Consider the following 20,809-nt stretch of genomic DNA (forward strand, 5'->3'; position numbering starts at 1 on the left):
AGATGAAAATGCTTGTAGTTTGTTGCAGATATGTTATCAAGTCGGCTGTAAAATAAAAATTTTTTTTTTTTGAAGATTTCCAGCATTATGGGAAGGCAAGATATGACAATTATGATGTACAATACTCCACTGTCCGACCCTGGTTCACGTGCTCTTCGCATAACCAAAGAACACATGAAAGCTGTTGAAAATACGAAAAGGCGCGGCGGTGTGGCTCAACGGGCTAAGCGTTAGGAATATGCTCGCCACCGCACCTCTAATTACTCTGCGTGGGTTCGCAGGTTCGAATCCCATTCAGGGATGGTTATGTGCGAGAGGATTGCTGGACTCCTCGCCGTCGTTGGGTGGTTCACGTAACCGCTGGTCGGTTACGGCTTCCTCCACCACCAAGTCCATGCTTCCGAAAACAAACAATATAACTAATCCCATACCCGACTTGGAATGGTAACCGGTTCGCCATATGGATAAGCCGTCTTATCGGCTTTCCTCTCCCCCGGGATAAATATGTAAATCCTATAGTTGTAATTCTATGCAAAATACCGACGCAACTTAGCAAGGTTTACTGAAAAGATGATGAACTTTAGATGCGAACGATGTGCTCCGGTACGGGTGGGTCTTGTTGGGAATAGCTCTACAGCAGTGGTTCTCAACCTGTGGCACGCATACCACTATTGGTAGCCTATGCGGGAGCATTTCAAGTGGTACGCGAGCAGCTTTGAATGATTGCAACGATTAACGTTTAGTTGGCTAAAATATGGCCGCAACGCTTTCTTGTTATCTTTCGTACTGCATGTACTCGCTGAACGGATTTATAGGGTGACCAGGCCTTGTGAGGTAGGATGCAGCAGGGTAATAAAGCGGCATTAATTGATATTTACTAAATTTTCTGACACTAGGCACCAATTTTAGTGTTACTGTTTACGCTGATTACGAAACGGTAATGCGACAGGGAATATGCTAGGCTGATATTTAGTTGTCTTTGTAGCTGCTATTGAGAAAGTGGAATCAACTTGGTACACATACTACGTTCCAGTGTCCGCCATCTTGGTTCACATACTTCAGGAGTATCGATTTTTGTATTTACAGTTGTAGAGTTCTGGTAAATGAGAATGAAATTGTGGATCAACTGAATAATCTCCACTCCAAGTTAGACCAACTGTAGAATCTCCACCCCAACTGAGACCATCTAACCCTAACCCCACCAAATAATTAGTCCAGGTCAAATGAAGGGTCAACTGGTATTATCGGCTTAAGTGGGTTGGGTGAGGGGGATATTCTTCAGTTGGGAAAGGGATCAACTGAAGATTCTCCACCCCAACTAAGACCAACATTCAAGCAAATATGAGCAAGACCAACTATAGATTCTGTTAATCAGAAAACAAGACATTTCTGCCTAGCCGGGGGGACATCAATGTCGAAACATCGTATCGTAACAAACGCTCACAACCGGTTCACCATATCGAATGCGATTCACAAAGCATAGAATTGCAGCGGAAGGAATTGAAGGTATCTCCGGGAGGTATTCGAACAAATGTGACAAACCGTATTTTTTCTATTAAAAGCCGTGGTTTGATCTTGCTGCAGGATTTAGTGTTTCGGTGTTCGGGAGTGCTGTGGCGCTGTCGGTCTTTTGGTGTCCTGTGTTTGTTTGGGTTGGATTTCCGGTGTTTTGGTGTCTTTTTTATGTCTGTTGGGTTGTTGCTGGTAGGCTACTTGAGTGGGATGCCAAGTGTGTTTGTTTTTTGATTTTGTGGTTGATGGTTTGTGATAGGTTTGGATATATATTGTATATATATATATTGTTTTCTTGCATTGTAATACCATTGTGTATTTGTTATTTTCATTCATATACTTTTTGTTCTATTCATTTCATTGGAGTATTTTGCTGTATTATGTTTTCAGATTGATAAGTTCTAATTCAAGTAATACCGTAACTAATGATTAAAGTTGTGATTCTTTACAGTTCAAATTTGAAAAAGAATCACTTCCGCAATTCTGTATATCTTTGATAACGAATACCCATCGCTAAGTAACCAAGCAATCAAACTGTTGTCCATATTTCCAACCATACGAAATTACTTTTTCATCACTGTCTTTGATTAAAACGAAGCAGAGAAATGGACTAGACGCCGCTGCAGAGCTACGTGTTGCAGAAACTTCTTCGTAGCCTCGTTTACAATCCCATATTGAAAACGAAACAGCAGCCAAAGTAGGCCTATAGCCAATCTCATAGTATATTTGGACGTTGTGTTAAAGACAGATGGGAGCGGCCCAGTCATCAGCTCGATCTCTATCGCACCCTCTTTCTGTGGTTGCCTGATCTTCACTCCCAACAACGATATCAGAATTCACCAGCACACAATTGCTATTTTATTGCCAACTTGATTGTCACAATTCTACGTTATCTTATGGACTGCTTCAGGCTTGACTAGTCTAAATTGGGGCCTCCTGAAGTATGCGCACCAATATGGCGAACAACCTGAACTCAGGTTGTGTACCAGGTTAGGGTTCTGGTTGTGCGACATCTTGGTGCACATACTTCAGGAGTACCCTAAATTGTTTATTGGCTTTTTATCTTTTTGGTCGGGAATATCTGCTAACAAAATAGGCTCCATAGAAAACTAAAAATCGAATGAGGAATCTATTAGCCTAGGTCGGATATGCCTGATAACTAAATAGTAATGCGATGGCCGAAGAATACAATTCCTGCCGATTTTTTTTTTCAACCAGCCTAAACAGAATTACAAGAAATGCTGCCTATACGTAAGAAAACTTAGTAATAACCCTCCCAAATTTGATAATAATTCGGCAATCAATCAATTTGTAAGTTATTCTGTAAACATGGGTTTGAAAAAAAGCTGACCAATTCAAACAGATTTCTGACTGGATAATGGGAGGGAAAATACCGCTTGCTTGATATCTCTGCAAGTTGTGTCGGTGACAGTCTGAAACGGCAATTTCTCTTTATGACACCTGTTCCGCTATGAAAAGTTTAAAGTCTTACACTAGATGTAGATTTAGTAAGATTTTTCACGTTTTAATGAGTTCTTTGGTGGTTTTTGCAAGTTTCAGCTTGATAAATGACAAATAATGATGAACGTGTTTGGACAATAAACATGTTTGTTTTGTATTACACTGTTTACCTATTCTTGACACTGTTGTGGCCCGCGAACAATACAAAAATAACAGTGTGGCCCGTGAGGCCGTCAACCTTGGACCACAATAATTATATACTGTTCCTCTCGGTCTTGACTCTCCCCTCCTATCTCTTTTTTGAATATATATATACAAATAAATTGGGTCCCTAAGTTGATGAACTATTAAGCACGGCAAGAGATCTAATCTTGATTGTCCGATCAAAACAATATGTTTTGTCCCCGGACAATGGCCTGCGACCCGTATGACGCACAACAATTAAGAATTGTTATGACCAACTCGTTTTGTCCCAATTCAAAGAATCTGAGTTAAACCCGAATCACAACTAATAATACTAGTTTTGCCCAAATTACCGAAACTCAATCCACTGAATATGATTGTCCCTACAAAAGTCTCACTAGAGTTAATTGTGTTTGTACATGATTTGGCATGTAAATGTTTTTTTATGTAAGATGTTTTCTGTGTGAATTTTTTTACGCAAATATTATGTTCCACCCATTTCAACGCCCGGCACATTTTTTGATAGTTTTTCCATAGTGAGTGCCCGACATTGCATTATATTACGTAAATATATGTTATTATTTTCTGTTCCACCTTTTTTAATTTTTGCTGGTCCGCGAGTGCATTTTATTTAATATTACCAGTCCGCCAGGGTAGAAAAGTTGGGAATCACTTATTAGCGCGATTGAACCAAATATATATACGGTATATGCTATATTTACTCGTTCCTTCGCCGCCATGAAAATAATGACTTTTTCTGAATAAATAGCAAAAAGCACCCTACTAAAATATGACATAATCGGTGTATACATTTTACGCCAAACATTAACCTACAGCAAAATACATACGAAATTCAACACACACACTTTTTCCAAAATCAAACAATATTTTTCCCAGTATACCGAATAAAAATTGAATGACAGGTTGCCAGAGGTGTTTAGAAATTAGTATACGTTTCCAGTCCTACAACTTCATTTGTAAACTAATACTAACTTTTCGTTACATCCAACGGCTAATCCCGGATCAGCAGCCAGCTTTGACGTCGTCATGTCCAAGCAGGGCGATCTGAGGAGCCCAGATAGCGATGAGGCGAGTTAACCCTATGATATGCACACAGTACACAGAGAACTTATCACCTAAAAATAGATGCGTTTCTCTTGAGTTTGGTAGTTACACCCCAATGGGCCTTGGATGAGATCGACAGTTCCGTCGGAGATATCGAAATAAGTGATAAATTGTGCCTAAGATTCTGGCGACAATCCTGCACATATTTCAGTATGATTTTAAAAAATATGGCAGGCAGGCAACGTCATTTTCAAAGTTCCCTTTTAGATTGCAGACAATGATTATACGCTCATGTATATTTATTATATCTATTGATTACATTGAACGATATACTATTGATTACATTGAACGATATACTGTACTACTACTATACATGCAAGTGCCTTAATGAAAAGGTTACTGACGAATATGCAAAAGCTGACATCACACAAAATCCAATGACAGTTTGCCAACAAAGTAAATTTATAATTCCTGATCGGTATCTGATTTTTATTTGTTTATTTCTTAATTATATCATTGTATATTATGTCGATTATAGAGTCAATATACACCTATACTTAAATGGGTTAGATTAATTGCATCAATAATAAAATAGCCAAATATATATATATATATATATATGCATATAATTATGTTACACTTGAAAATAGACAGTTGGTATAACTTGAATATTACATCCTGGAAGAAATTTCCTTCAGTGGACAAAACATTTCACATAACTGAAATGAGTATAACCCTTTTTCAACGATGGTTATTTGTCTGAAATATCCCATTGATCTATAAAAAATCTCATTCAAATTTAAACCATTGAATGTATCAAGAAAAAAGTGCCTTATGATGCCTTGCATAAAAGGAGCAAAATGACATTGCATATATGTACAATAGGACACATTTAGGTATTCTTTTTGCCACATTGTTCTATCATGATGAGAGTCACTAAATGTGATAAGCAATAGATTTGAATATATGAAGAGACGAAATGGCAATTGTGCAAATATGCTAATGTTGGCAAGTGGAGAAAATATTGTAATACAAAATTCTTATACAAAAATAACAGATTAAGGTAGATATATATTTCCTGATGTATATATCAAATGTAATTGAAGAACTGTATCCTAACTATGAAACAACTTGATTTATATCAAAAGCAGTGCAAGATTGATAAAAAGAAATGACAAACTGGGAAAATGAATATAGGAGATGATTTTCTCGAAATACAATAATTCACAGAAAGATATATATATATATACAGATAGATGACCTTAAAGAGGTTGAAGTTCAGCTTGATCAACTAGATCCCTTGAAACTTCTTTTCATACTATGACAATTTCACATCTCTTCATCAATTGTAACATCTTCATAACTAATAACAGGATATAAAAGGAAATGGTACAGAGAATTTAATGCTTCATCCAACATCATGTTGATAGTTTTTTCAATCTTTGCATGACGTTTCTCAACGAATTTGATTTCATCAGTATCAGAAATTGTATATAAGACTTTTGTCGATAAAGTGGTTCGGGCTTCTAAGATCCCAGTGAAGCGGAGCTTCTTCCCCTTTCTCAAATTCCAGACCAATTCGTTAAAATCATGTCCGACATCAAGGTTCAAGTTATATTCATAAGGCATTGACATCGTAATTCTGAATTTGTATATGTTGTACCTCTGGAGATGACAAGGTCTTTTTGTGATTGGCGAGATGGTACAGAAAGATTGTTCCAAAGGAGACAAATCTTTTGTATTTGCACATTTTTCAGAGTTTGGATAATCATCACCATAAATGCAACTCATCCAATAGGCAGCTGACTTTGGCAACAAATTGAGAAAATTATCGACTTTGTTGTCAATGTCAACTACACTGACTTTGTCAACAGTTCCTTCCCATGTAACTCCATAACCTTTGAACTCATGGCATGCAACTACATCTGAAGCTTCATCGCTATCCAAGCAAACTTTTTTATAATCACTCCAGGAAAGATGGGATTTGGGTACTTTCAATCCTGAAGGTCTATATGAAAGCACGACGTATGCCAAAAAAGCAAAACCTAAGCTCATTATAACAAATTTCACAGTTTTGTTTTCAAGCAGCTTTCCTGCTTTTCTTAGGTACTCTTCCCTCTTTTCCCAAACTTTGAAGTACAATGTTGGAATGACTATCAGAACAATTGTAATTAAAATTTTCAAGACATCCATTGATAGTAGTATCTTCAAAGCTCCAAAACCAAGGAACAGTGTGAATGCAGGCATTGCAAAAAGTAGGCCAAAACACTCAGCTGTTGCCCTGAAGACGCTCGTCAGACTAGAGTAACACAAGAACATGTGGGAAATATTCAACCACACAATAGCAACAATATGGGGAAAAACAACTTTAGCCATATGGACCTTAATACTTTTATCCATACGTGAACCATCAAAACACATTTGAATCATCTTGAACACAACAAGAACATGTAGAATAGATGAAATGCTGATGTTGATCGCAACTCCAGTGAATGGAATATCCAAAGACACCAAATAACCCCACACTGCTTTACCATTCTCAGGCTCAAAACCTTCAAAAAAGGTACCAACAACTTGACACGATACAATTATGAGAGAAGTCTTGTTTCGAAGGAATGCATAAATGTACACAATCAAACCATAAAATAAGGTTGACAGAATACCCAGTTCAGCATTCAAAACCCAGGTCTTGTCGCTGGTACCGTATGCCATCACGCAGAATGCAGAGGCAACCAAAAAGTGAAGATAGGGTGACATGTGTTTCACAACATAATTTTCCTCAGCTAGGCCGGTATCAATCGCTTCTGACTGAGTAGTAGAAACTGAATCAAGAAATTCTGCCCATGCCTTAAATTCAGTAAACCGTTTGACACCTGTAAAATAACAAATTTATATACATGACATATTGAATGCTGATTTATGGATAAAAGTAGAATATCTTACATCGCAGATTACCATATAATATATCATGGCACCACTGACCTAATTAATGATAAAAAAAAGCATTCACCTCGTACGAGTCGAACAGATGAGATCACCATAACAGAGAAAGAGATGAATAAAATGGTGAGTGGAACGAACCACGACAGAAATGATGATCTCATCACATAACTGAATAAAAGGAACGAGACGAGAGTATGGATTTGACCAGTTGGTAGCAGAGTCAACATCCATGACCTTCCAGCTTTAGACGCAGCTTTTTTGGCATATTTTTCAATCCTTTGAACACTGTTTATAGAATGTCGAATAAACTGCAACAAAAAGACATATTGGTTGTAGGGAAAATGCATGGATACAAATGTAGTAGAGCAGTAGAGCAGAGTACAAACTTTGCAAAAAGAAAAAAGGAACAGTCGTGACCAGGCCTGCTGGGGAGCCGGAGCCATGGAGCAGTGACATTTTGGTGGAGCTGGAACCAAGATTACAATGTTAGGAGCTGGAGCTACCAGGAACTTTAGTGGCTCCTCACCATCTTATTATTTTTAAAGATTTATTATTTTCAATTCTTTATGCAAATAATAAAATCTATCCTTTTCAGCTCATAATTTTTATAGTTTTAAGTTGGATTTATATATTTAAAATTTTAATTTTGAAACAGTTTGAGCTGGCCCCACTGTGATTTTGAACCAGCTCCCCAGCCCTGGTCGTGACTTGTGACCGAAGATATCATGCTTGACTGGAAAAAAAACAGTGTTCTCATAAATGAAAATAAAACTGCAAATTTGAGGTGAAATATTGGATCTCATAGAAAATTTGAAATAAAAATAAATCTTATAGCTGTAGACTATTTTTCTACTTTTGTCCAACCTTCCATTACTTACGAAGAATAGCGATTTTGTCCCATCAAAAAAGTCAACAACAACGATTTAGCAAAAGGAATCGATAAGGCCAGTTCGTGTCCAAGATGAGTATCGCTGTGGAATTAGTGTGCACATGAGAAATGGTTGAGTATTGCTTTAGTGCATGAAAATTCTATGGGCCAGGTTCGGCTCAGTCTAAGTGACTATAAATGTAAATGAAGATAGGTAGGTGCAAGTCTCATTTAGGTAGGAATCCCCATAAATCAAACATATACAAATGAAGATGTCCCAATCAGGGATGGCCAATACCGAATAGTTCACTATTTCGAATACATTCGAAATTATTTTTTTCGAATATGAAATTTCGAATACTTCGAAAATAAAATCCACTAATTGAAGCTTATCTAAATGTATGTAGGAATTTCCATACAATAAGCAATGAAATAACTGCTATCTACAAGTTACAACCTAGCTATATTACCAGGCATTTCATATTTGCAGATTATTGCAGTATATATTTTATATACCATGAGTCATGTTAACAGAATTAAATTAATACGACAATAGTGGTATCGATGATGGATTTGAATATTTGCGCAACACAAAATCACCCTAGTAAAACCAACCATTATCCAAATTATTTGCCAAAAAGCGGGATAAAGTATGAGGTATTTTTCCGACTTGTGACAATTTTTTCGTGAGTACAAAAATACGAATAAAAAATTAATTATATTTGGGAACTTTACCACACATTTTAAGTCCGCAGATCGCCGTTGTATGTTTGAGTAATAATACTTTTATTATGTCATAAATATGAAAATAGGAATCAAAAACTATTTATAATCGGGTAGTTTACCACACATTGTAAGTCCACAGATCGCCTTGTATTTTGTAAATACGAAAATAGGAATCAAAAATTAATATTAATCGCGAGTTTGCCACACAATTTATGTCCACAGATTGCCGTGATATTGTGCCGAATATAATTAGTTTTGATTCTTATTTTCGTACTCACGAAAAATTGTCACAAGTCGGAAAAAGAATTTATATTTTATCCCGCTCTTGGGAACTAATTTGTATAATGGTTGCCATTGGTTTGTATTTAAAAGTATGGACTTTTTATTAGGATGATTTTGTGCTGCGCAAAATATTCGAATCCATGACCGATACTACTATTTAAAATGCCTTACCGTGTTAATTTAATTCTATTATCATAACTCAAATGTTGGTAAATCGGGCAGTTTACCACACATTTGAAGGCCACAGATCGCCGTTGTATTTTAGAATTATTAGTTTTATTATTTTGTAAACACGAATCCGAAATGAATTATAATTGGGCAGTTTACCACGTATTTCATGTCCACAAATACCCGTTGTATTTGGCATTAATACTTTCATTATTTTATCAATATAAAAATATGAATCAATATTTAATAATATCGGTCAGTTTACTACACATTTTATGTCCACAGATTGTCGATACAACCATGAGTTACGTTGAACAGAATTAAATTAATACGGCATGACTTTTTAAATGCTGGTACCAGTCATGGATTGGATTATTTTGCGCTATAAAAAATCATCCTGGAAAGGATCGATACTTTTAACTATCGTTATCAGAATTATTTGCCAGAAATTATTTTCTAATAAATCGACTTGTTTTTCCAACTTGTGACAATTTATTGGATATCGTAACAATTACGGCTATAAATACCGTATTTCCCGGCTAATAAGTCCACATGGCAAGTAGGACGATGTCTATTTTTAGCACTCAAAAAAGGGGTTTTTCCATATAGGCCTCCAATAAGACGGGTAGAAAAATTCGCTAATAATTTTATATGTTTAGAACCAGATCATGTTAGTTTGGTAGAATCATACTCACAGAATTAACTATTTTTAACAATTGAGCGGTAAATTTAAGTTGTAAAGCGGCAATCATTTTGGACAACCTATTAACCCGAATTTTGAAATAATTTTGGAATGTGATAAGTACTAAACTGTACGTCCACGGGTTATTTCACAGCTGTGTTTTCCTGTCCCTGTCGTGTTTTGCTGAATCGGCAAAACGAAAGGGTCACAAATCACTTTATCTTGGTGGCCGTGTTCCTCTTTTAAGTAACGATGACCAGCCTGCGATTAAATATCATGATTGGCAGACCCTAAGACCCAAATATAAGGTTACACAAATCTTGCTTGAGAAGACTCATGCGAATAATAAGCAGGCCACATAGAAATAAAAGAAACATACTTTCTCAATTTTTCGACGTAATGGAAATGAATTTGTAAATTGAAAGCCTCGTACACGAATGTCGGCAATGTCCACCCACGCAAACGTGCAAATGTGTCGCAACACTATGCGACGTACGGTCGCACAGAATATAAACAATCAAAGTGCCGATTTAAAAAGTCGTTTAAAGATTCCCGTAAAAAAAAAAAAAAAAAACGAAACACCACGTTTACGGCGAAAAGTGGCTACTATTCGGAATTATTCGAAAATCAGCCAAAAAGGTATTCGAATACCTTGATATTCGAATATATTCGAATATTCGATTCGTTTTGGACAACCCTGGTCCCAATTTGCAAATGGTCCTAATAAAAATCACCGGCAAATATTCAGGTTTGGAAATATATAAGCCAATCTCAGAATATCGACTTGCCCTAAATGATGGTTCTTCATGATATTGATCTGTAGCTCTGAATAACTTTAGGCAGAACTATATTATCTACCAAATTTTTTATACTTGCTGTTTTCAGAACCATTATTGAAATTGAAATGGATTTTAAACCAGCATTGCTGAAAAGTAGGACAGTCTTAATAATTAACAATGATAGGCACGAAGAGCGTTTTGTTTCTCTCGTGGTTTGGGTTTGAATCATGTTGATGAAAACAATAGTTGAAGCTTTCCAAAAACTAATATTTGCTTGCATATCAGTAGCTGGTTTTATGGAGCCTCGCTCTAGTGAACAACATGAACAAGTGGCATATAAAAAATACCATATTCAAATATCCTTCACGGTGAATCATTTTTTTTTCATGAGAATCCTCTTCTTCATCACTGTCATCATCATCATCATCTTTTTCAACCACACTACGAGAATCCTTTTTCAGCCTCGGAACATGACCTTCCATAAACCTTTGGTTAAGTTTTTCCATGTCACTTTCTTTGATTGCTTTTCCATTTTTCTTTCTAAAGTTTATATAGAATTAATCTAAATAAAACAACTTTGAACAATCACGTATATGCAATATTATCATGGATGCTATTAAGGTTTTGTATTAGATAGTAATCGCTTACTAGTTTTCAACACTTCTGTGCTGCAGTTTTGGACTAGGCAACAAATGTTAGCACAAACCTTAGATAAAGAGTAAAACTTTTATTTGTATTGTTTGTATAAGTATTGATCAAAGAAACAAAGTTTTTTGGCATGAGCGTGAAAACAGTTACATGTGATAACTTGAATTCTAATTATAAATAAATACTTTGGATGGATAGATCAATAATCTTTACATTTCATAAAAACTCAAGTATATTGAATACTATTTTAATAATATACCATGAAGCAGAACTAATATTGTGACATGCATCATCATTTCACTATACCGAGCTACAGTTGAATCCTAAAACCAATACAGAGAAAGGTCCAAGCAGACAGCCAAGATTTTTTCAACAGGATGGGGGGGGGGAGGGTGAAATTAAATTAGTATGTAAAAAGTGCAATTCGAGATATTGTGAGGTAGGCTATGAAGAACTAAAAATTGTGTCATTCATAGGAAAATGCTGTTGTGTTGAATAAATTTCATAGTTGTAATTGGCCTTCCTTTGTCAGACGTCGACCGGTGAATATTTTGCATGTCCTATTGCAAACATTAATGGATCATTGACTATTATTTATCCGTGGATGATGGTAACCGTTTCGAGATACAAAGAAAACAATTAATTTTCTACTAACCGAAACAATTTACTGATAACTTTTTCCACATCTTTCTGTATAGGCCTGCTTCCTGCTGGATTGATAGCATCTAAAAATATGTTGGTTACCTAATTAACATATTTATTATCATATTTCATATTGTCAGTGTTCAATATGTTATTTCTATGTTTTTATTATTACTCACTGTGCGGTTTAGCTGTATAGTCTATAAACTTTATTTGGCAATTTAGATTTGCCATAAAAGCATCACATTGGTGAGAAAAACTCCAAATAGGAAATCATTGGGAAATGACTAACCAGAATAAACTGACAATATACCATATTATAATTAAATTGAATACACTTGGACTATAATAATGGAATTACTAAAACAAAAATCTAGTTTACTAATTGCGGAATTGTGGCCTCAAAATCATTGATGATCAAATATCCAACCAATAAAAAAAACTCAAAACACTAGAAAGTGTTTAAACACAAAAAGATAGAAAGAAAGATTGAAGATGGTTAAGAGATATGGTTACTCCTGTACCCAGGACTGCGAGCCATGTTTTAAATCAATATCTTTTTATTATAGCTTGACAACTTCTTTTTAGGTAACTTCCAGACATGCAGTTGGCGATTTGGGATTTACATATTTATCCGGGGGGGAGAGGAAAGCCGATAAGACGGCTTATCCATATGGCGAACCACGGCCTCTCGTCCGGTTACCATTCCAAGTCAGGTACCGGTACGGGATTAGTTATATTGTCTGTTTTCGGAGGCATGGACTTGGTGGCGGAGGAAGCCGTAACCGACCAGCGGTTACGTGAACCACCCAACGACGGCGAGGAGTCCAGCAATCCTCTCGCACATAACCATCCCTGCATGGGTTCGAACCTGCGAACCCACGCAGAGTAATTAGAGGTGCGGTGGCGAGCGTATTCCTGACGCTTAGCCGGTTGAGCCACATCGCCGCGATTTGTAGTTTGCTTAAGTACAGTAAGTATGTATGGTGGGTTACAAAAGACGCCTATTCTTTCATCAAGCCTATGGGGTCTCACATAGTTTCATACCTAACGACCTTCTACAGTTCTAGCACGGTATAGTAGCTACGCCCACTAGACTACTTTAAGCTGTTAGGTCAATAGGTAGACTACAAATCTACATTAAACGCACCCATTCTGTTATTAAACTGTTAAACAAACTACGGAAATACTATAGCTGAATATTCCAGTAATGTGATATTCTCTGCGATTACTGGATTACAAGTTAGGCAATACCGGTATAACAGTACAGCAGTAAGGTACCGTACCCGGTACCGTTACTATAAAAAATTATGATATATTCAACGTTGTCATAGACTATAGCTGTATAGTTATAAGCCTATCCTCACCCTTTTCCCTGATCTTCAAATGTTCCAGTGCTTCATTCAATTCCAGCTTTTGTTTACCATGAGGGTTTAATGCTTGAAAAATTGCCTTTGATGAATTTTCCAGTCCCTTGTCCGGGTTAGATTTCATATCTTCAATAGAAGATTTTCTGGACATTCTTACCTTTTTAGTGATAGTTAAGAGTTTCGACTTTTTACTATGATGATTTTTTGTTGCGCAAAATATTCAAACCCATAACCCATACTTGCATTTAAAATGGGGTCTTACTACTTACTGAATAGGGCAAGAAGAGCGCGAAACAGCGTAGTAGAGAGGGAAAGAGCGCGAAACAGCGCAGAAGAGATGGAAACATTTTTCTTTCATTACTTATTAGCATCTGTGAAATTTTGAACAATTTGATGGGAAACAGTATACAGTGGTAGGGAATGATCACGAGTTTATATCAGTAATCTTCAACATCACAAGCAAGATGACTTCTGGACTTGGACACCAAGCAGTCCTGTCAATAGGTGATACCCCCATTGCGCGACGTTACGGATCTGTTGAAAACAGTGGAATATAACTGAAGATCCATTTCGTTGTCTATAGTATACTATACGCACAGCCAACGGCACAATACGAAATGACCATTTTCAACAGCCAAGCAAAACGGAAACGTATAATCCGACTTGCAACTGACAGGACCGAGCTGGACGTTTTTTGTTTTTTGCCGTCCAGTAAACAAAGTCACGTGACCCGTGCGAGTCCTCTATTCCAGGGTTTCTCGAACTTTTGGTGTTACGGAGCCGTTGAAGAAGTTAATTATTATTCACGGAGACCACAATAAATTTTAAAAATAAAACAAACAAAACAACACATTGTTACTTGACAATTAATGTTCATGGGTAAGTTGAAATTACTCTACCGATTACCAATTCAAAATCTAAACCTTTTATAATATATACGATAAATAAAAGCCATAAATGATGCTAAATTTCACAGATAAATTTCATATACATATATATTGAGATGTGCTGTTGTCCTTAGGCAAAATTAGCACGTGCTTAGGGAGCGAAGGAAAATGGGGCACCACAGAAATTTTGAACCCCCTGAAGTATGCGCATCAAGATGGCGCACAACCTGACCTCGGGTTATCTACCACAGGGGTTCTCAAACTTTTGGTGTTGCGGAGCCCTTGAAAAGGTTGACTATTATTCACGGAGCCCCAAAATAAATGTTAAAATTGTTACTTTCAGATTAATATTCCTGAGCAAGTTAAAAGTACTTTACCCAATTTAAATGCTGAACCTTTTTTAATAGGGTTGATGCAAGTCATAAATAAAACTAAATTTTAAGCATAAATTATATATATATACTAAAGCTGTAAATTTGACACTTGACAAACATACTAATAAATTAGGGGTCGATCGGCATATACATGTATTGTTACACAATGACGACGTTAATTGCTTTTTTGTTCTCGTGGGGAATCATCAGTTGAATGTGAAAAATATGTTACCATATTATAGTCATCGACGATGATATGCTAAAAATATTAATTAATAAAGAGGTAAATCCGCAACTCACATTTCTTGATTGAAAAGCGGCATTCTAAAATATTAAAACTAAAACTTAAAATGGAAGATCACACGTTTGGTTTCAGCAGACTCGCCTCAGATTGAAAACGCTTTTATAGACATTGTAAATCACAAAATTTGGTGTTATGTTAGGTTTTCATCGTAGTAGTAACTGTGAAATCGAAACACAGTCAATTGTACGCGCGATGTACCTTTTTTTCCCATTTTGAAACTACCGACGGAGCCGCACGCAATCAATTGTGCGCGCGATCCGCGATGTACCTTTTTTCATTCTGAAACTACCAACGGAGCCGAATGCAATAAAATAAATTTCAATTGTTCGTATTTTGCCCAGACATTGCGATTTTTTAAACGGCGATATCTTGCTTAAAAATAATCTTAAGTGCGAAAGAACGAATCAAGTTTGACAAATTCCAAGACCGCAAAAATACGACTCCAATTTATTTATAGTTGGCAGTTTATCACGTATTTTATGTTATTTTGGAATAGTATGCTTTCATTTTAGTAATCCTAATAGTAATCTCGAATCAAACGTGAGTAACGATTGAATATGTGGACATGGACATGGATTGAATATTTTACGCAACAGAAATCTCGTTATCCGTTTTTTTAATCGCAAAAAATGTTGCGCGGAAATTTCCGATTCCAATTTTGAACCACCTCCCTCTTAAGAATCCTCGCTGCGCTCCTGCTTATAAACAATGTCATTTTTTAATTCCGCCTCTTTGCCATATTTCGAGGCTATACTGTTGTCATATATTATCAAAGCTGTTATTGCTTCTTTGAACAGTTACGAAATTAGTCAGTATTTTAAAAAGTAATCGAATAGCTCGCGGAGCCCCTGGGTTTCTCTTGCGGAGCCCTGGGGCTCCGTACGGAGCACTTTGAGAACCTATGATCTACCAGGTTAGGGTTCAAGTTATGCGACATCTTGGTGCGCATACTTCAGGAAGTCTAAATTTTAATATACAAACCGCAATGAATGCACTTAAGATTAATTGACCATAGCCTTCACATTGATTAGCTGAAATTTCATCTGAATCACGGGAAATATGACGCGTGACTTCGACGTAGTATCAGAATGAATAGAAAGGTGCATAGCACGCGCAATTTACTACATTTCATCTTTAGTGCTTGGGGTAGCATGTTTCACATGTCGTTGGGCTCTTTAGACAAAATTTACGGTGTTTTTCATTTTTTAGTGTGTATGATATCGTTTCAATCTATAAAAGGGCATAACGCATCGCCAATTTTGATCTGAGATGTTTTGTAAATTCAGAAAAGTAAAACAGAGATACGACGGCTAATTCGCACAAGAGACAGAAAGATTAAATTAGTATTCCTCAACTGACATTCAGAAATTTGGTTTGCACATTCACTAATTTGAATTATCTTCGCATTTTTCTTAAAAACTAAACTAAAATGAACAACAGTTTTAAAACGGGATATTTACGCATTCAACAGTTGAAGCAGCGCACACGATAGTCCCAGATGAACGCTTTCAATCGAGGTATGAATACACATGCTTCGAATCAATGTAATTTGAGAGCACCCGAAATATGTGCACCGAGATGGCGCACAACCTTAACATAGTATGTGTACCGGGGGAGGGTTCAGGTTGCGCGACATCAGTTTTGTAGGCGATTAGCCTCGTCATAGGCTGTCAAGTGTGGAAGGAAAGTGACAGGCGAGAGCAGCAGCCAACCTCAGCGAAAATCGATCAGCGGTATGGCCAAGCGATAAGGGTGGAGTAAAATTGGAGACAAGAGAGAGTGAAGTCATCGAGGCGAAAGATATCAAGACGAGAGCAGTTGATGGGGAAGGGTCAGGCGAGAGCAGCAGCCAAGGAGAGCAGAGATGAAAAGGAAATAAGTAGGAGCCAGCATGGGCGTGAGCAAAAATCGATCAGTTGGATGGCCAAGCGATCAGGCTGGAGTTGAAAATGTAGACAAGAGAGAGTGAAGCATCGAGGCAAAAGATATCAAGACGAGAGCAGTTGAGAGGCAGGAGAGCAGAGATTGAAAGGAAATAAATAGGAGCCAGCATGGGAACAGCGGGGTGGCCAAGCGGTCGGGTGGAGTACAAATGAAGACAAGAGAGAGTGAAGCCATCGAGGCGAAAGATATAGCAAGACGAGACCAGGTGAGGGGGGAAAAGGGTCAGGCGAGAGCAGCAGCCAAGGAAGAGAGCAGAGATGTAAAGGAAATAAATAGGAGCCTGCAAAACTGTTTTGCACAAAAATAGTCAGGCGAGAGAAGCAGCAAGCCAAGAGAGAGCAGAGATAAAAGGAAATAAATAGGAGCGAGCCTGCGACTGTTTTGCACAAAAATCATGAAAACTTTAGTATTAATTTAGTAATGGTATAAATAATATCATTTCTATATATAATCTGACTTGAAAATATAATCCGGCCCTGATATTATAAGGCTTTCCACGAATATTTTGTTCCACGAACACGACGATAATTAATTAATTTTTTGTTCTCGTGCGAAATTGTGAGTTCAGTGTGAAAAACAAGTTAGTATATTATAATTATCAACGACGAGATGATAAAAATAATTAATTAATAAAGAGGTGGATCCGCAACCCAAATTTCTTGATTGAAAAGCGGCATTATAAAATATTAAAACTAAAACCTAAAACGGAACGGACATAAGTTACGTTCTAGCAAACTCGAGGCAGTTTTGATAAGTAATGATTTTATATAGTCGTAAGTCGACTAAACCACAGTTACATCCAACACAATTGAACCAATGAACAATGCATCGGTCATGAACTGCTCAATTATAAATTGTACTCATTGAGATCTTTACGCCGACCTTGGGATTTTCGGAATGGCGATATTTTGCTTAAAAATAATTCTGAGGGCTGAAAAAAACAACACAAATTCAACGAATCAAAATATCGCGAAAATATGATTTCAATCTATAAAGATGTCAGTTTAGCACGTGTTTGATGTCATTTTAGAATAATAATATTTCATTTCATTTATCGTAACAGTAATCTCAACTCAAAGGCGAGTAACAATGAACACATTCAAATAAATCTGACAAGACATTATAAATGTTCGCATCGGCCACGGATTGAATATATTTATGCAACAGGAAGTTCGTTAACCGCTTAAAATGTCTTTTTTCAACGAGTGGCCTAATTGCAAAGAATGTTGCGCGGTAATTTTTGATTCCAAATTTTAAACCCGCTCTCTATTTAAAAATCCTGGCTGCTGCTTATAGATAATGTCATATATATAATTGAATTGCCGCAATGTTGCCATATTTTGACGCCACAGTTGTCAAATTTCATTAATGTTGTTATTGCTTCTTTGGACAGTTACAAAATTTGCAGATCAGTAATCGATTAGTTTGTGGAGTCCCTAGGTTTCTTTCACGGAGCCCAGGGGCTCCGCACGGAGCGCTTTGAGAAACTATGCTCTATTCAACAAAGAGAGCAATGCTCAAATATATGGACACGCAGAACAATTCCCCAAAAATCATATGCGGTGACCAACGACTAATATACCGGCGGTGACTTACCAGTACCTGTATCGAGGTACCGTGACGGTACAGGGACTGTCATAGATATTTTAGGTCCTGTGACAATTGAAACATCAGTTGAAATATCTCGTGATATGAGTCAATTATGTACCGTATTATCGGATCAGGTACCGAACCACAGTCAAACATTTCACATAAAAACGTTACTAAATAACATGCGTCAACTTAACACCACCCGAATCGGGGTACAATTCTTGGTACAGTGACTGTCATAGCCGTTTAGGGCTGATGGACAATTCGATTACACGGACAACTCACCAGGCCTAGGGTGGTGTAGCCAGTCTGCGGACAATTTCATTCAAACCGCTATAAAACAAAAACCAATATATCTAATCCGTTAATTTTTTCACCGTGGGTGCATTGGCGGCATTTATTCTACACGCTAAACCTCGTATCAACTTCTACGACAAAGGGTTAAAGCTATACAAATCCCCAAAGTACGGCACTCGAAAGACGTATTTGCGACCGAACGACCAGTGTGCGACCACGGATTTCAAGCCTTGATCATCGTTTCTGCTGCGTCGAGACTATCGCTTACAGAGCCATACAGCAATCAAACAGACAAAACACGGTGGTCGCAAATTGGTTGACAAAGATATTATCGACGTATTAGGATAGGATTTACATATTTATTCCGGGGGAGAGAAGTAACTATCAAAGATGGTTAGCACAACTCTACCCACCTGCCAAGTTTCATCTTTTTATCTCTTATATTTGTATGGATTTTCAAGCTTTTGACAGCTACGAGTTAGTTCAGTGTCACCGCGCTGTGTTACGGTACCAGAACTACTCTATCTTTAGAAGTTCCTGTCTTGTGACAGCGTGAAAACATTGGGCTTCTAATTGCATTTCTGACCGTCATATATTTCAAGAACACGGTTATTTCGAACAAAACTCGTTAAATTATAAACAAAGCACCACATCACAGCAATCAAACAGACGAAAACACGGTGGTCGCAAATTGGTTGACAAAGATATTATCGACGTATTGGAAATGCACACCCCCTATTCCCCCTCCTTCAAATGTAGAAACGCAAAACCTTCAAATATGGTTAAAAGAAACACAACTCTACCCACCTGCCAAGTTTCATCTTTTTATTTCTCATATTTGTATGGATTTTCAAACTTTTGACAGCTACGAGTTAGTTCAGTGTCACCGCGCTGTGTTACGGTACCAGAACTTCTCTATCTTTAGAAGGTCCTGTCTTGTGACAGCGTGAATTGAAATTGCAAGATGGTCCGTTGGACATAAAATGGCGTCCGATATCAAACATAGCATCATAGCAAACAAAAACAAATCTTACAGAGCTAACAGAAATATTTGAAATAAATAAAAGTAATAGCCTTCTGGAGAAAAATTTCATCTTCAACCACTGAAAATTTCAAAGCAATTAGTCCAGTAATCAAAGAGAAAAGCGACTTTTTAAAAACGTGTCAAAGAACAAGAATAAGAACAAGAGAGCTACGCACAAATATATGGACACGTTCGACCAGAGCGAATCAGTCTTTACTGGTACCTTTGACGCTACCGGTACCCTCAAAAAAGTTCTGAATTTCCAGTAGCAAGAATTTTGCAGAATCAAAACGTACAGCCAGTCATGACACTGACTAAAATGGATATGGATAAAAAATAATACAGCAAAATTTTAGACGAAATATCAAATTTCATAGAATTCACGCAAAATTAAAAAAAAATAAAAGTAATAGCCTTCTAGCGAAGAAATTAATCTTTCCCCACTGAAAATTTCAAAGCAATTGGTCCAGTATTCGAAGAGAAAAGCGATTTTTTAAAAACGTGTCAAAGAACAAGAACAACAACAACATAATATTGAAACGATCGTTATCGCCACTAAACGTGTCCAACAAGAACAACAACAACATAATATTGAAACGATCGTTATGTCCACTACGTGTCCAATAAGTAGTAAGACCGTTTAAAATGCCTTGCAGTATTAATTTAAATCTGTTCGACGTAACTCATGGTTGCGTCGACTATCAATCTGCGGATATGAAATGCCTGGTAATGGTAAATAGCCAGGTTGTGGATAACAGTTCCATTGTTTATTGTATGCAAAATCCTCCATACATCAAGATGAACCTGTTTTACTTGATTTTATTTCTGAATGTAGGCTATTTGATATTTCATATTCATAAAATAATAATTTTGAATGTACCGTATTCGTAATAGTGATCTGTTCGGTATTGGCCATCCCTGGATAGTGCATTACAGTGAAATGGATTATTTTATTTTTTAAATTACTGTCGTTACACAATAGCCTTATTAAGAAAGATATCACCCTAATTCAAAATACCCAAACCTGCTGTATAGCGCTAGTCAGCTTAGCAGTGTAGAC

General features: G+C 36.9%; 1 protein-coding gene across 1 annotated transcript; it reads right to left on the minus strand.

Moving 5' to 3' along the window:
- Positions 1-4,515: 4,515 nt before the first annotated feature.
- On the minus strand, positions 4,516-13,994 carry LOC120339284 (wolframin-like). Its single transcript, XM_039407375.2, has 5 exons — positions 13,327-13,994; positions 11,973-12,042; positions 11,017-11,209; positions 7,232-7,472; positions 4,516-7,094 (listed from the first exon to the last, which is right to left on the minus strand). Exons 1-5 carry the CDS (start codon positions 13,478-13,480, stop codon positions 5,551-5,553), a joined length of 2,202 nt encoding a protein of 733 aa, XP_039263309.2. The 5' UTR covers positions 13,481-13,994; the 3' UTR covers positions 4,516-5,550.
- Between the last annotated feature and the right edge of the window lie 6,815 nt (positions 13,995-20,809).

This window comes from Styela clava, chromosome 9 (genome assembly GCF_964204865.1).
Source record: "Styela clava chromosome 9, kaStyClav1.hap1.2, whole genome shotgun sequence".
NCBI lineage: Eukaryota > Metazoa > Chordata > Ascidiacea > Stolidobranchia > Styelidae > Styela > Styela clava.

Coding starts and splice junctions, on each gene's coding strand:
- LOC120339284 (XM_039407375.2), bottom strand. CDS start 13,480: ATGTCCAGAAAATCTTCTATTGAAGATATGAAATCTAACCCGGACAAG. Junction 11,210..11,972: donor GTTATCAGTAAATTGTTTCG/GTTAGTAGAAAA, acceptor TATAAACTTTAG/AAAGAAAAATGGAAAAGCAA. Junction 7,095..7,231: donor ATCTGTTCGACTCGTACGAG/GTGAATGCTTTT, acceptor GTTATTTTACAG/GTGTCAAACGGTTTACTGAA.